General features: G+C 39.5%; 1 protein-coding gene across 1 annotated transcript in view; it reads left to right on the forward strand.

Moving 5' to 3' along the window:
* Positions 1 to 6,339, forward strand: part of fars2 (phenylalanyl-tRNA synthetase 2, mitochondrial) — a 166,811-nt gene extending 160,472 nt beyond the window's left edge. The window contains exon 8 of the mRNA XM_066724275.1: positions 5,462 to 6,339. Within this exon, the coding sequence (XP_066580372.1) occupies positions 5,462 to 5,600 (139 nt within the window). The 3' untranslated portion in view covers positions 5,601 to 6,339. The remainder of the gene's footprint in view (positions 1 to 5,461) is intronic.
* The last annotated feature ends 7,500 nt before the right edge of the window (positions 6,340 to 13,839 follow it).

Genomic DNA, 13,839 nt, shown 5'->3' on the forward strand with positions numbered 1-13,839 from the left:
ATCAATAAGAATCAATTGTGCACTTTGCAGAGGGATGTAGAACTGGCTAAAACATGAAAAGAAACAAGACGAATTCTAAGAGGAGTTCATGCATCGTTGGTCAGGGAAGTAAACAGATATGTGGGGCAAAGTAAAGCCACCCCCAAAAAACAACAAGAACAGAAGATTCGGTCTTATGCGATTTAACACTTTCCTTTTTCTCATTCCCACACTTGAACATATGCAGCCCTTCCTTCATAAGCACATACTACTCTGTCACTATTCCTTCAACCAAATTAACTTGACAAGCAACCATGCCAAATAGATAAAGGTTTGGTTTTAAAGATTCACCTGGCTTTGTCATTCCTTCCACCGTGTCCCTGGGCATGGAGACCAGCAGCATTGCTGTCTGCACAATCACTGTTCACACCACTGCTGCTGAGGTTGTATTTTTGATACTGAGGTTGACAACATGTCTGGCACTATTTTGCTGAAAATACTAGTGGTCGCAACACTGACTTTGGAAGTACTTTTGGTAGTTCTAATACAGTATATAGCAAACACTACTCTTCGATCTAAATACTTTTTGAGTGCATATTATTCAATACTTTCCAATACTTATCCAATACTATTTCGATACTTGGTTGCAAATTTTTTGCAGTCAATGACTGCCTGAAGTCTGGAACCCATAGACATCACCAGATGCTGGGTTTCTTCCCTGGTGATGCTCTGCCAGGCCTGCACTGCAGTTGTCTTTAGTTCCTGCTTGTTCTTGGGGCGTTTAAAAGAAGTAAATAATTCAGTAAATCTTTTGTCTTTTCTTGCTTGTCTTTTCTTGAACAGTTACATTCCTTACAATATGGGAATGGTGCCGATATGTATGAGTGATGGGGGCACAGGTATTTCCAAACCTGCATTTTATTGATGTGTTTTTATGTGTAGATGAACATCACTTGCCAAAAAATCAAGCAGGCCTTCGCCTGAGACATTCGCACGTGGAATTGGGTCTTTTAAAGATGGGGGTTATGGCATCCACTTTCAAGTTAAAAAAGAAACCCTTTAGGAGAGACTGTTGAAAGGCCATTGACCAAAGCATGCTTGTGGTTCCCATTATTTATTTATTTTTAACCCACGAAGTGTCAGGCCTCCTATTGAAATGTAAAGCAGTGGACAGGAGTCTCATGTTAATTGCAATTTCAAGGGGAGTCCTCGGGGGACCGACACATTGTAGGTTTAAGGACGGGAAAGAACAAGGGACGTGGGGGGGGTGGGGAGAAGGAGAAAGACAGAAAGCCGGGAGGATAATGAATACAGTGGATTCCAGCTGGCTGAAGCCAATTAGCAGCCCAGCTATGTATCTGACTGGAGTTATCCCTGTCATTCCCACAAAAGCACGTCTAGTTGGCAGCTATATGGGAGCATCTCTGGGGACCAGGCAACCCTGCTAACTATCTCACACACGGCACACTTATTCATTACTGGTGTCTGCGTTTGCAGGGTGTGAAGGGGAAAATGAACCCCAGCCCCCCACCGTACCCACCCAATGGACGAACGGGCTGCTGCTGCTGTCTTTCCCTTGCTCTGACTCGTGTGATTAGGAGAACAGGATATCTGACAAATCCCTGGTTAAAAGGGGTAAAGGAGGGCAAGAACAGAACAATCAGAAAGTAAAAAAGATAGAAGCTCGAGATGTGTTAACTGGAAGACTCTGTGGTAAATGTGCTACCTTTCAGACTACAGAGGGGATTTCAGAAACACTCCTATGTTAGCCGTCAGGGTCTGGCTTCCCACGCAGTGTCCAGTGGATTTCAGTAGCCTCTGCCAAACTTCTCTTCTCGTTTTGTAACATGCCGTGCAAGTTCATATAATGAAACACAAATACATACAAGCTTGCAGGTAATGGGAATACAATTTTCAACACATTCCTCGGGCGAAAGGTGTTTAATTTAATCATGCCAAGAAAGCTCATTCTTTATTCATTCGTGTCAGAATGGGAAATAAGCTGAAATGAAGTTCCTGCCTCAAACACACTTTTTTAAAAACCCTCCTGAGGACTGGGAAGCTTAAATCGTTTATTTTAGAACACAGATGTATTTTTTTGTGAGTTGCACAGAAAGGTTTCATGAGATTATTAAAAAAAAAAAAAAAAAAAAAAATGATGACAGCAGTGATGAAAAATTGAAACCAATAAGGTAATGCTTTATTGCCTTGAACTGTTGGTGCAACTTATTTGTTCTGAACTGTAAGATGGCTTTAAATAAACAACAAATGTGTCTTTGAAGGGGCACATGGAGCTTGCCAATAGAACTAGGGCAAGGTCCTAGATTATCACCTTCATTTCTACCTCAATTTGACAAAGCCATGTCTTCTTATAGCCTTGAATGGCTGGCATGCAGATGTGTGAACGCTGTACTGTGTTCTAAATAGTTTTAACTCCCTGATTTGTGCACCAACTAGGTTTTTGTCATAGGAAACCTGTATATATTAGCTTCCAGTGCTGCTGTGTTGTTCCTCTCTGACCCAGTTCACTAGAAAATAGTTATTAAATACTTAAACATCTATTACCCATGATATTTTATGAAACCAAAAATGTATTCTATGGTTTGTCTTAAATTTCCCCTTTGGTCCCAGGCCATTTACCAGGATCAATTAATTGACTTTTGTTTTAGATCTAAGAAAGAAAAAAAAACTTCTTCAAAAGTATTTTTATTTTAATTCCCAAGTTGAAGAAGGTTTGCACTCCCTTCCTTAAAACAAATTAAATTAAATGATGACCAAAAGCAGGCCTTTTGGCTCAATTGAAGGTCTTTTTCAGCTCTCTCTGAAGCCCTCTCTTTGTTCTACACTATATGGAGGCTTAATTTTCTTGACTGATCCACATGGTTCATAGTATTTGACCCCAGGTTTAATAGAAGTGTTTTCTTCTGGATCTTTTGGGGTCCTGTGTTGGCCAGCAGCCATAGAAACCTGATCTTGTCAGAACTGAGAAACTGGGCAAGGCCGAGCCTGTTTAGCATTTGGATAGGAGACCTCCAAGAGGAAACTGATAGTTTTAATGAGCAATAAGTTGTTAGCATTCTCCCTGAGTAGAAAGTCAATATCGTACCCAGTGTGATTGGGGAGGGAAGGGTGCTTGGTTAACACGATATGGAGGGTGCTTTCATGACTTATTTAAGGTGGATCTGTCTGAACACAGTTTTGGTTTATTTTTCAATACAAATGAATCAAAAATCAACACAACAAAACATAAAGGTTCAAAGCGGGAACTGTTAAGCTTCCACATTATTCACTTCTAAAACACACACTTCTAAAACTGTAATCAAAGTGAGGAGACCTTGTAGCAACTAGGATACACAGGAACTGAATTACAAGTTGTTGATTTAACAGGTGATTCTTTTTCTTGTTTAAAACAAGACAGGAAATAAGAAGATGGATGTGTACAAATGAAAAAGTAATACGCATCAGGCAGAAACCAAAAACCACTTTTTAATACATTTTAAAAAGGGATATGAAATGCATTTATTCATCCATAATAAATAAGCCAAAAACAAGTTGTCACCAGCAGCTGTCACCAGTGCTGTCAATTTGTGTTTCAAAATGGGGTTTGTGACAGATAAACAGGAAAGATAATTAGTGATTCTGTTTTTTGTGTATATCAATTTATATACATTAAAGATACTATTTGACCTGGATTAATTTCTCTGATAAATTTAATCTCAATCTCTTTTTGTTGGGTACACTTGAGTGTACTACTGATGGTTACTGCTTTGCTGTAAAATGCTTCCAGATCCGTGTCTGTGATCAGATTTGGTACATTGCTGTTGCTCTACATGCAGTAGGTAGAAGGAGCTTTGTAAAATGCAATTTCAGAAATACTTAACATGATTTTCTTCCACAGAGAGATTTTCTAGTTCGATTTCTTTGAAACTTTTACAGTTTTTAATACGTCTTTTTACAGAAATGTACGCCACATTTTCCAAAAGCAGATATCTATGCACCGCCGCACTTGTCGTCAGTCAGAGTATAATCGCAGCCTGTTGAAATGCTTCAGCTTCTTCACAGGATTTCCTGGCACTGCATATGAATCGTCACAAAACATGATTAACAGCGCTTAACCAGCCTTAGTCTATGTCTCACATTGCTTCTGTGCTGCAATTAGTAATTTTAACACTGAATGAGCATATGTTGCTGGGAGGTGGGGTGGGGGGGTTGGTGATGTGAATTTACACATTTCTGGTCACATCCCATCACCTGTTGGCTTTTACCAGCCTGGAGAGTTGCAGAAGTGCATCAGTATTGCAACAGCACAGCCTTGAGCCATGTGTTTTTTTGTGGTGTTGTTTTTTAACCATACACACATTTAGTTAGAGACCATATCATTGGTTGGCTCTCGCACCATGTTTATACTACATCATAGGAGGAGAGTCCTGAGGATTGGGGAGTATAGCCTGCAATTCATTAGCATGATGTAAACCATAGAGACCCTTCCTGAGGCAGAGCTCAGAACAGGAAATGAAACGTGTGCCTGGGATCAGCTGGGGCGTCAGTCAAAGGAAGATCCATTTCATACTTGTTTTGTGTCTTGTTTTGTTTTTGTTGTTCTTATATATATATATATATATATATATATATATATATATATTTTTTTTTTTTTTTATTATTATTATTATTTTTTTTTTTTTTTCTGTAGAAACACTTCTGTTCATACATTCATAGGATAAAACACACTGTCTCTAAACACACAATTTAAGTCTTGTTTACTCTGTTGCCTTTCTGGTTCCTCTTTAAATAGTTATATTTATTTATATATTTTCTTTGCATACCAGAAATAGAAAGGGGTAACCAAAAAAACTAATAAACATACACACACCAAAAACAGGCAAAGGAATCGGAGTTAAGAGAAATTCAGGTCTTAAATTTGCTCATCCGGATATCTCTCCGTTTCTGAAACAGGATTGATCTTGTAGCCATCAAGCCTGGCCTAATTTTGTCAGGTATAACATTTACTACACTAACACTGAGGGCTTCTGACTAAGAATTAGAGGCTGCTGGTTCTTTGTCAGTAAGAGGGAACATTTATGTCTCTCTGGCTCTATTTTTGTAACAGGCACGCAAGGTAGATGCCTACAGAAATTCAAATAGGATTTCCTCAATGTCTCTAATAATAAAACCCAAGTCTGCAACATCATCCTTTATTATTATATCCTTTTTTTCTATCTCAGCCTACTACTTAGACAGGCACGTTACCTCTCTTATTTATTTATTTCTAAGCCTGCTATGTATCATGCACTCAAATCGAGCTCCAGCAGATTGTGAAATGACTGAAGTCTGTTCAAGTGATCACTATTTAGCAGCAACACAGGGATATGAATTTCTCTTTGGGGCTGATATCGTGATCGAATTCGTGGGGGCGCGATGCTCCAGACTGTATATCCCATAGCTTTGTGGTCAAGCTGTTGTTTTTCTCCCCTCTTCCCTGTAGGACTGCGAAGGTCAGCCACTGTTATCGCATCACCTACCGCCACATGGAGAGGACTCTGATGCAGGAGGAAGTCCGTATTCTTCACCAAGCAATCGAAAGATCGGCAGAGCAGGAGCTGGGCGTGACTGGGCGGTTCTGACGCCTGGAAGAGAGAACGGCCTTCGTGGGATTTGATTGAAACCTACAGAAAGGAGCTCGGACCCCTTGAGGTTTCCCATTGAGGCTCAGATGACACTGTCGAACCATGACAATGGCGCCTTATTCTTGGTGCCTTACATTGGAGACAGGGCCAACAACATCCAGCTATACAGTGCTTAAGAGCATACGAGTCATGGCTGACTGTGTCACCTTTGACCAGCACTTTGTCAGAAAAGCTCAAATCTGCTAGCTTTTACAATAGACACCATTGGACCCATGTTGAACAAATACTGTACTATACCAAGCTTTTGTTGATAGAGTCGGTACAGAGGGGCTTATTCAAGACTGATGGCTATCAAACTGAGGTATACATCCATGAATGCTGTGCATGGCAGGACTATAACAAGACCAGGGTTCTGTCCAGGGTTCGTCTGTTTTCAGTATGCAGGGTAGATTTGTATAGAACACAATTAGTCTGAAATACCGGATGAGAGGCAACCAATTAAAAAAAAAAATCATGGGAATAAATCAAATTTTTCAACTGAGATTAATTATTCACGTTTTGCCTCTTAAATACCGCAAGGCTTGCAAATGTTTTGTCTGCCTCTTCTTACATTCTAAATGCTATTCACAATCCCCCTCATATTTCCTTTTTAATTAGCACATTTCCATTTCTAATTGAATGTCTTACCTGTAGTGCAACCGATTTGTTTTTTATAATAATTAGTTTTAATTAGACAGTTTGAAGACCGTTCTATTCACAGCACCTTATCCCACGAGACCGGGGATTGGGCCATGTGTCGAAACTGCTGCTGCTGCATTGAACCTTGGCTTCACATCTCACCTGGGGGACAGAGTACAAGAAGGTAAAGTAGATTGAACCAGGTGACACATGGTATGGTGCATCTTTCTCAAAGCCGGGGTCTGAATCAGATTCCTCCTGGTAACCAACCTTTCCCTTAACTACCTGTGACAAAGGGCAAGTGTGTTTGAGCATCTGGAATGTATATTTAGTCTTATAGGCATTTAGGATTACCACCCATCCCTATTTAAAACATTCAACACTGACCTCCCTGTCTCCCGTCACTTTTTTTTATCTCACTATCATTTGCTGAGTGTCCGGAAGCCAGATTAACCTCTCAGTAATACTGTAGCCTGCTCACAATATAATATTAACCTCATCAATATATCTTAACAACACCCACATGGATACGAGACTTTTTTGGCAATTTGGCTTGAAGAGTGACCAAGGCCCCCAAGAGTAAATCATAACTCAAAACTCACAGACTAATAGCAGACCAGAGGATGGTGGCTTATAACAAAAGGAGGACACAATTTATTGTATTTTCCCATCTAGGCCTAAATCATGTAAAGCTTAATGTTTAAAATCTCAAATTTAGCATTGCAATCTTCTACAAAAAATAAGTTGGGGTTGCGTTGGCTGGAGGGGGTGCTGACAGTAAAAACATGTGAGAGCAGGGTGGGGGGCAGGGGGGGTAACAACATGCGAGAGCGGGGGGTAGATGTTTTTTTCGCCAGGGTGTGGGGGGATTTTGCCGTGGACCCCCATTTGGGAACCTCTACTGTACAGTACTATGTGCATTTAAACATAATCAAAAACAATAAAAAAGATCAACCCAGAAAGGATGCAAAATTAGAATGCCATTATGCAAGAAGATAACTATAATTTACAATTAGTTTACAATTACTAACGAAGATGATACAGTGAGGGAGAAAAGTATTTGATCCCCTGCTGATTTTGTACGTTTGCCCACTGACAAAGAAATGATCAGTCTATAATTTTAATGGTAGGTGTATTTTAACAGTGAGAGACAGAATAACAACAAACAAATCCAGAAAAATGCATTTCAAAAAAGTTATACATTGATTTGCATGTTAATGAGGGAAATAAGTATTTGACCCCTTCGACTTAGTACTTGATGGCAAAACCCTTGTTGGCAATCACAGAGGTCGGACGTTTCTCGTAGTTGGCCACCAGGTTTGCACACATCTCAGGAGGGATTTTGTTCCACTCCTTGCGGGTGCTGCAGGATTTTTTTGTTGTTATTCTGTCTCTCACTGTTAAAATACACCTACCATTAAAATTATAGACTGATCATTTCTTTGTCAGTGGGCAAATGTACAAAATCAGCAGGGGATCAAATACTTTTTTCCCTCACTGTAAATAATTTACAATACATGCATATTGGTTAATTTTGCATCCCTTTCTTAATTTATTTCATCTCTATGTGATATGGTCACCATTGTGCATAATGCAAGTTTTGACCAGAACTAATGTGACTTATCCAGAATTCTCAAATAGGCCTACACTGTATTTTGCCTGAGCCTATTTTTCCTTCTCTCTGGTTCTTGAGAAATCTGCTCTCCCTAGGGAATGGAAATTTATCAGACAGAAACCCTCTTAGTTCCCATAAACATTCAATTTTCTTTGCCCTGACATTTTCAGTGGATGAGGAACACATATTGGTATACTGATAACTGACCTTCCTGTTGTCTCTTAGGAGCTGCCCATGAGGTCATAGACCGTGTACAGAGGACTTTTACCAATTAGAGCATAACAATCTTTAATGGTTAGTTATATTGCTGATTATTCAGTAGGGAATATTAATACCTTAGACCTGAGTATTAATTTGCATATTAATTGATTGGTCTGATTTTATACCAGATAAAACCTTTTTGTTGTTCTCAAGGTCTAGACTTTTAAATTAGTCCAGGAATATTTTCTTTGCATCTCTTTAACCTGCTTCTCTGTATTATTTTACTGCCACAAATGAACACCTTATTGATTCGTCATCGTCCTGCAGAACTCTTATGCTATTACCCAGAACAGAATTGCCACAATTGTGTCGTTTCCATTTCTTGACATTGGATCACTCTTCTGAATGTCGAGTGGTTCTCTCCCTGTGGCCCGAAGGACTCATTTATCTTCTGGTTTGCATTCTACCTGGGCTTTCAATTACTTAATAATACTCCGTTTTACAGCTGACAACAGTCAGGTGTCCAATTAAACAATTATAGTTTACTTTGGTAATTTAGAGCTCAGTGTGAACAGAATCCTGCAGGCAATCAAGCACTTTAGGTTCTTGATGTTGAGGTTGATAGTTGTGCTAAATGTCTATGATGAGACACAAATATGTACAAAAGAGTTTTCTGTCTGTGTCAAATCAAACTAAATACACCATCCTTTTAAAATCTCTCTCTCTCTATCTCTCTCACTCTCTCTCTATATATATATTAAATAAATGTGCACTATTTTGCCTTGGAAAATAGTGCCTTATAAAGCGATTTAAGGCAAAATAGTGAATAGGAAATTACTAATTATATATATAAAAAAGCCTGGCTGTAACTTGCTTTGCGGTGTTTAAATAGGATAGATCAAATGAGAAGAACACTTTTGTCTTTTACAAGGTGTCAATTTCCACCAATGCCATCATTCACTCCTATGGAGGATGGCTGAGCATGCCCATTGAACCGTAGAAATGAGAGCATACAGGGTTGAGCACTGTGTCCATATGGAACAGCATAGTGCTCTATTTCTGCGTCCAAAAAGGTAAAACATCTCAGAAAATAGTGTCCCTGTCTTCATTCTCCATGGGGAGCACATGGAACTGAGCAAACGTCCACACTGCCATCTTCAGTTAGGCGTTGAATCTTCAAACAAAAGCAATTTGAGACAGATGGATGATACAGGTCATGATTTCACTCTTCTCTGGGCCTATTTCAGTACCCCTAAATCCTTTTATTATACCATCAATGTCTTCTGCATCAAAAAGTAAGATTTCTCTGGCTAGAATGAAGCTAAGGGGTGATGTATACGCAGAAGGTTTGTGTTTTTCACTTTGTCTACCCCACACAAACCCTCATTGTGCAGTCTCCCTACTGGGAGAACATCACGTAAACCCCACAGACGTCCCTGCGTGCTCAGTGCTCTCCCCAGTGTTCTCCTGCCCTCATAACTGTGTGAGTAACTGATGAAAATTAGCAAGTCTTTCTTGTTTTCGTTTGTTTTTTTGTTTTTATTTTCTGGTATACCACCCTCACCTGTGTGTGGATCATTTAGCCACCTTAACTGTTCATTTTGAGGTATATTTGTCTCAGTGCCTATGAGGTGAATTTATTTTGTAAACTGCTGTGCATGTTGTGCGCAGCTGCGGTCTTAAGCAGCATGAGAATAGCCCACTGGGTGCACTACCACTGCGTAAGAAATGCAAAAGGTGGTGCTCAGCGGCCCCCCTGCTGTGTGTGCGCAATACAACAAGGTCATTCAGTCTGGAGGACATCTGGCTCAAAACAAATGTTATTCTGAGGACATGTGGCCAATTTCAAAAAACAGTTTGTTTCCCTCTTCAGGGTGTTGCACAAAGCACTTTCAGAGGTGAACAGAACAGTATGTCTTGAAAACCTGATTATCAACAAGAAAACAACAAAGAAAAATCCTCATTAGTATTCAGGTTAAGAAGAGTCTATTGTGTTCTGGAACTGTACTTTTGATGATTACAAAAATAAAAAAGATCCTCACTGACTCTGTCTCCTGATGCATCACATGCAAGGAGCTGATGCATTAACAACTATACTTATTCCGTACTTACTTGATGCCATGATGAATAAACACAAGCAACTGCAACATTTGATCATTTTCAGCTTTATTTGGAAGACCAAACCTTTCATAACTGTCTGACATCTGGATATACTGTGTATAAATTGAGCATGTTTCATAACACCAGAGAGAGGTAAGATGATGTAAACCGAGTCGGTGGAGAATGGAGGAGTGAAGGTCAAGGGATAAATTCGTCCAGAAGCTCAGTAAATGTTAGTCCAACAGATTATGAAGAATCTCCCTGAAAGAAAGAAAAAAATGTTAGCAGAAGGAGAGAACTGTATCACAAAACAGTGGAGCTCAATAATGCATGTTGAGTGTTTGCAGCTAGTGGCAGTGGCCAATGAGTGTTTAACAACAATTCGTGTTTTTACCATCGTGCCATTTTGGTAGACTACACAAAAAAAAATTACATTAAATTTGCTCTCACTGCTGCATAGGTTTAAATTCACCTAGAAAACCTCCAAGATCTCATTTAGTTACAGCAGCAACACATTGGTTCAACATATTGATTTTATAACGCTGAGCAATCAGTTTATATTATGAACAAGAACCTTTCTGAGTAACTTCAGATACTTCTGCCTTTAGATTTTGGTTAAATGTTTTTTTTCCAGCCACCTGTGTTTCTGTATTTGTTTGTTTGTTTGTTTGTTACTTATATATCCCAATGTGTGTGTCCAGGGTTTTCCCTCCTGACTGTGGTTTGTTACTAAATTCATAGGCATAGGTTTAAGGGGGGATGTGAGGCCCAATATTGAGAGAGTGTCAAAGTGTCTCCTCAGTCATAGGCATCCCCCCCCCAACACATGAGAGACGGATTCGTCCCTAATTTGTCACTGGGAAGCATGCCTGAGACAGCGGATTGAATCCAAGCGGTGTCTGACCACAAGCATACACAACCAGGGATGAATAATTGAAAGAACTATAGCGAACAGAAATAAGACGATATGAACTGAGGAAGAGAAACGGAAAATTCCAATAATACACTCATCACCAATACTCAAGGTGACAAATAGGCTTTACAGAAGACAAAGAAAAACACAGTGAATTATGTGTTCTCAAAATAAAGTAATTTCCTACGGAGATCTGTCACATATTCTCAGCATGTCGCACTGTGCTCCAGACGGAATAGGCTTATGTGTATGCGTTACACAAAAAACACAAGTTTGTAAAGTGGTCTCCTTTTCGAATGTTCCCACTCATTGTTTAGTAATAAGCTCTGCGGATGGTGATCTTCTTTAAATAATTCATTGAAAGCACTGTAGTCTCTGCTATATTTTTTTACAATAAAATTTCTGCAATGCAGCTTTAAAAAGCAAACTGTTAGAACTGAAATTATCATCATCTTAAAGGCCCGATCTCCAGATAATGAACAGATCCAAAATATTGTTTGTTTGAAATAGTTCAGCGGATAATTAAGAAGATTGTTTTTACAATATCTTTTGTAGACGCTTCATCCTCTGTTTGACACTATTGACACTTGTGACAGTTTATGCGTCAGCTAATTCTTCCAACTGCTGTCCTTGGGAAGTTGACCATTCTGGGATGGGCCATGTGACCTTAGGAAGCAAATGGTTAAACCGTCTATTGGCAGGCCTTCAAGAGGAGGTGAGGGGACTGTACAGATAATAAAAACAAGCATGTGCTACATATACAGGGTATAAGTGAGGGAAACCTTTTTTTCATCAATACAGGTTCCAAATCTCAATGGTGAGTATGCAGTTTGATTAACTACAAGAATAAGTGGAGAAAAAGTTTGGGTAGGGTTGTTAGATTTTTTCTGTATAATATTATCAATTTATTATAAAATATATTTTCGATTTGTTATTTGATTGAAAGTGTCAATTTCTTGCTACCTTAGTCGTTAGAAAGTTCAGAGTCCCGAGCACACTGCCTATAATCCTTCAAAACTTCACAGTGAAGCCTCAAAAAGTGGACCTTGCTTTTCTAATATCAGAGCTGATATTTTACACAGCACACCACATCTACTTAGGTTTGTTTGAACAATGTTAAAATGTCATTGTGCATCAGTGGAGCACTGTGCACGTTAAATAAAACTGTGAGAGAAAAGTGCTTCAAAATACGACTCCTCTAGTGTCCCAGCTGAGAAGTTATGAAACGCATCGCCTCTGACCTCCGTCTAGTAACACTTTCAATTAAATGTCATTTTTAATGACTGTGTATTATAACCAGTCCATTATCACTGCATTATAAATGTAATGAGAGATTGTACATGAGGACAAATGAGATTGTGTTAAAAATATACACTTAATCTGATAAGAAAATGCCCAAAAAGGTATTGTATACTATACTGAAACTGGCAATTCTCACAGGGAAGTCAGTAGTGGGAGAAGGTTAGGTTTCACAATGGCTCTGGAGTCAGTAATGAATCCTTCATCCCAAATCTCAGGAGGACATTTTCCAGGCTTCTTATCGCCCGGGTGAATGTCCGGGAGAGCTGTGCTTGAGTGACGCTCCCTGCCCACTAGCGCGGCTCTGCGAGGTGTCCTGATCTGATCCCAGTGACGTGCAGGAGAGGAACAGCTGCGCTTGGTGTGTCGTTAATCTAGTTTGGCCGTTCTCCTCCCAATTAAGATGAAGGATTTATTTGGTGAGCTGCGGTGGAAGGAGCTGACTCTTAATCTGTCTCCACAGTCAGGGCTGCGACTGAGACACTTGACTGGAGCAGCTCTGGAGGGGGAAAACAAATAGATTTTCTTAGGCACCCCCCCTCCCTCTGACAAAGAACACACATCCTCACTGCCCTGAATAGAAAAGCATTTGGTCTATCATGCTGTTCTAAAAGTAAACTTCTATATTTTTTCCATCATAGTTCTTTATTCTAGTTTTTGGGACGCGATGGATCTTCTGTGTGTTATTTAACAAAGTAATGTCTTGTATGACCATGGGTGCGCCCTGCAAGAAAAGACATTTATAAATAATGTAGTTCTGTTGCACAAATGAACACAAGTTTTCACTCCAATGGTCGTGATGAATCCAATAATTAACTTTTAGTAAGAGAACCACCATGTAGTCTTTTAATTCCAAAAATGTTTAGGATTCAGTTCCACGATAAATGCTCTAAGAAAAAAAAGATGAAGACAAAGAGGACAAAGAAAAGTACAACACACAGGTGTCATAAAGCACAGCCCTGTTTCTGAATCCATCTTTGGAGCTGTAATAGAATAATTTTAAACTATCTGCGGCTGCAGCGTAAAAGTCGACGAGCGAAACAAGGTCCCTGATAACAGGACAACTGCAGCACATCTAAAGTACTGGAGTTATTCAGATCAGGTCCCATTAAGGGACACAGCCTCCCCTCCAATTCTCTAGGTGACACAGGGTTATTAATCATGCCTGTGTTTAACGTTTGGAGCTTTTCATGCAGTTGCTTATATCTGCCAGGTTCATGACAGCAAATATTACAGCCAAATAACTGTGTTACAGATCTTTTCTTTTTCATCTTTTCACGTCCATGCAATACAATATACTTTGATAGTGTCACGTGGTTGTGAGGGTGGAAAAACCACGAGTATTATAGCTGGGCCCTGTGTGACACTTCACCATAAACACAGCCATAAGTCACGCTGTTTCAATTTAAAATGAAATAAACTTCTAGCAT

This window comes from Amia ocellicauda, chromosome 2 (assembly GCF_036373705.1).
Source record: "Amia ocellicauda isolate fAmiCal2 chromosome 2, fAmiCal2.hap1, whole genome shotgun sequence".
Classification (NCBI taxonomy): Eukaryota; Metazoa; Chordata; class Actinopteri; order Amiiformes; family Amiidae; genus Amia; species Amia ocellicauda.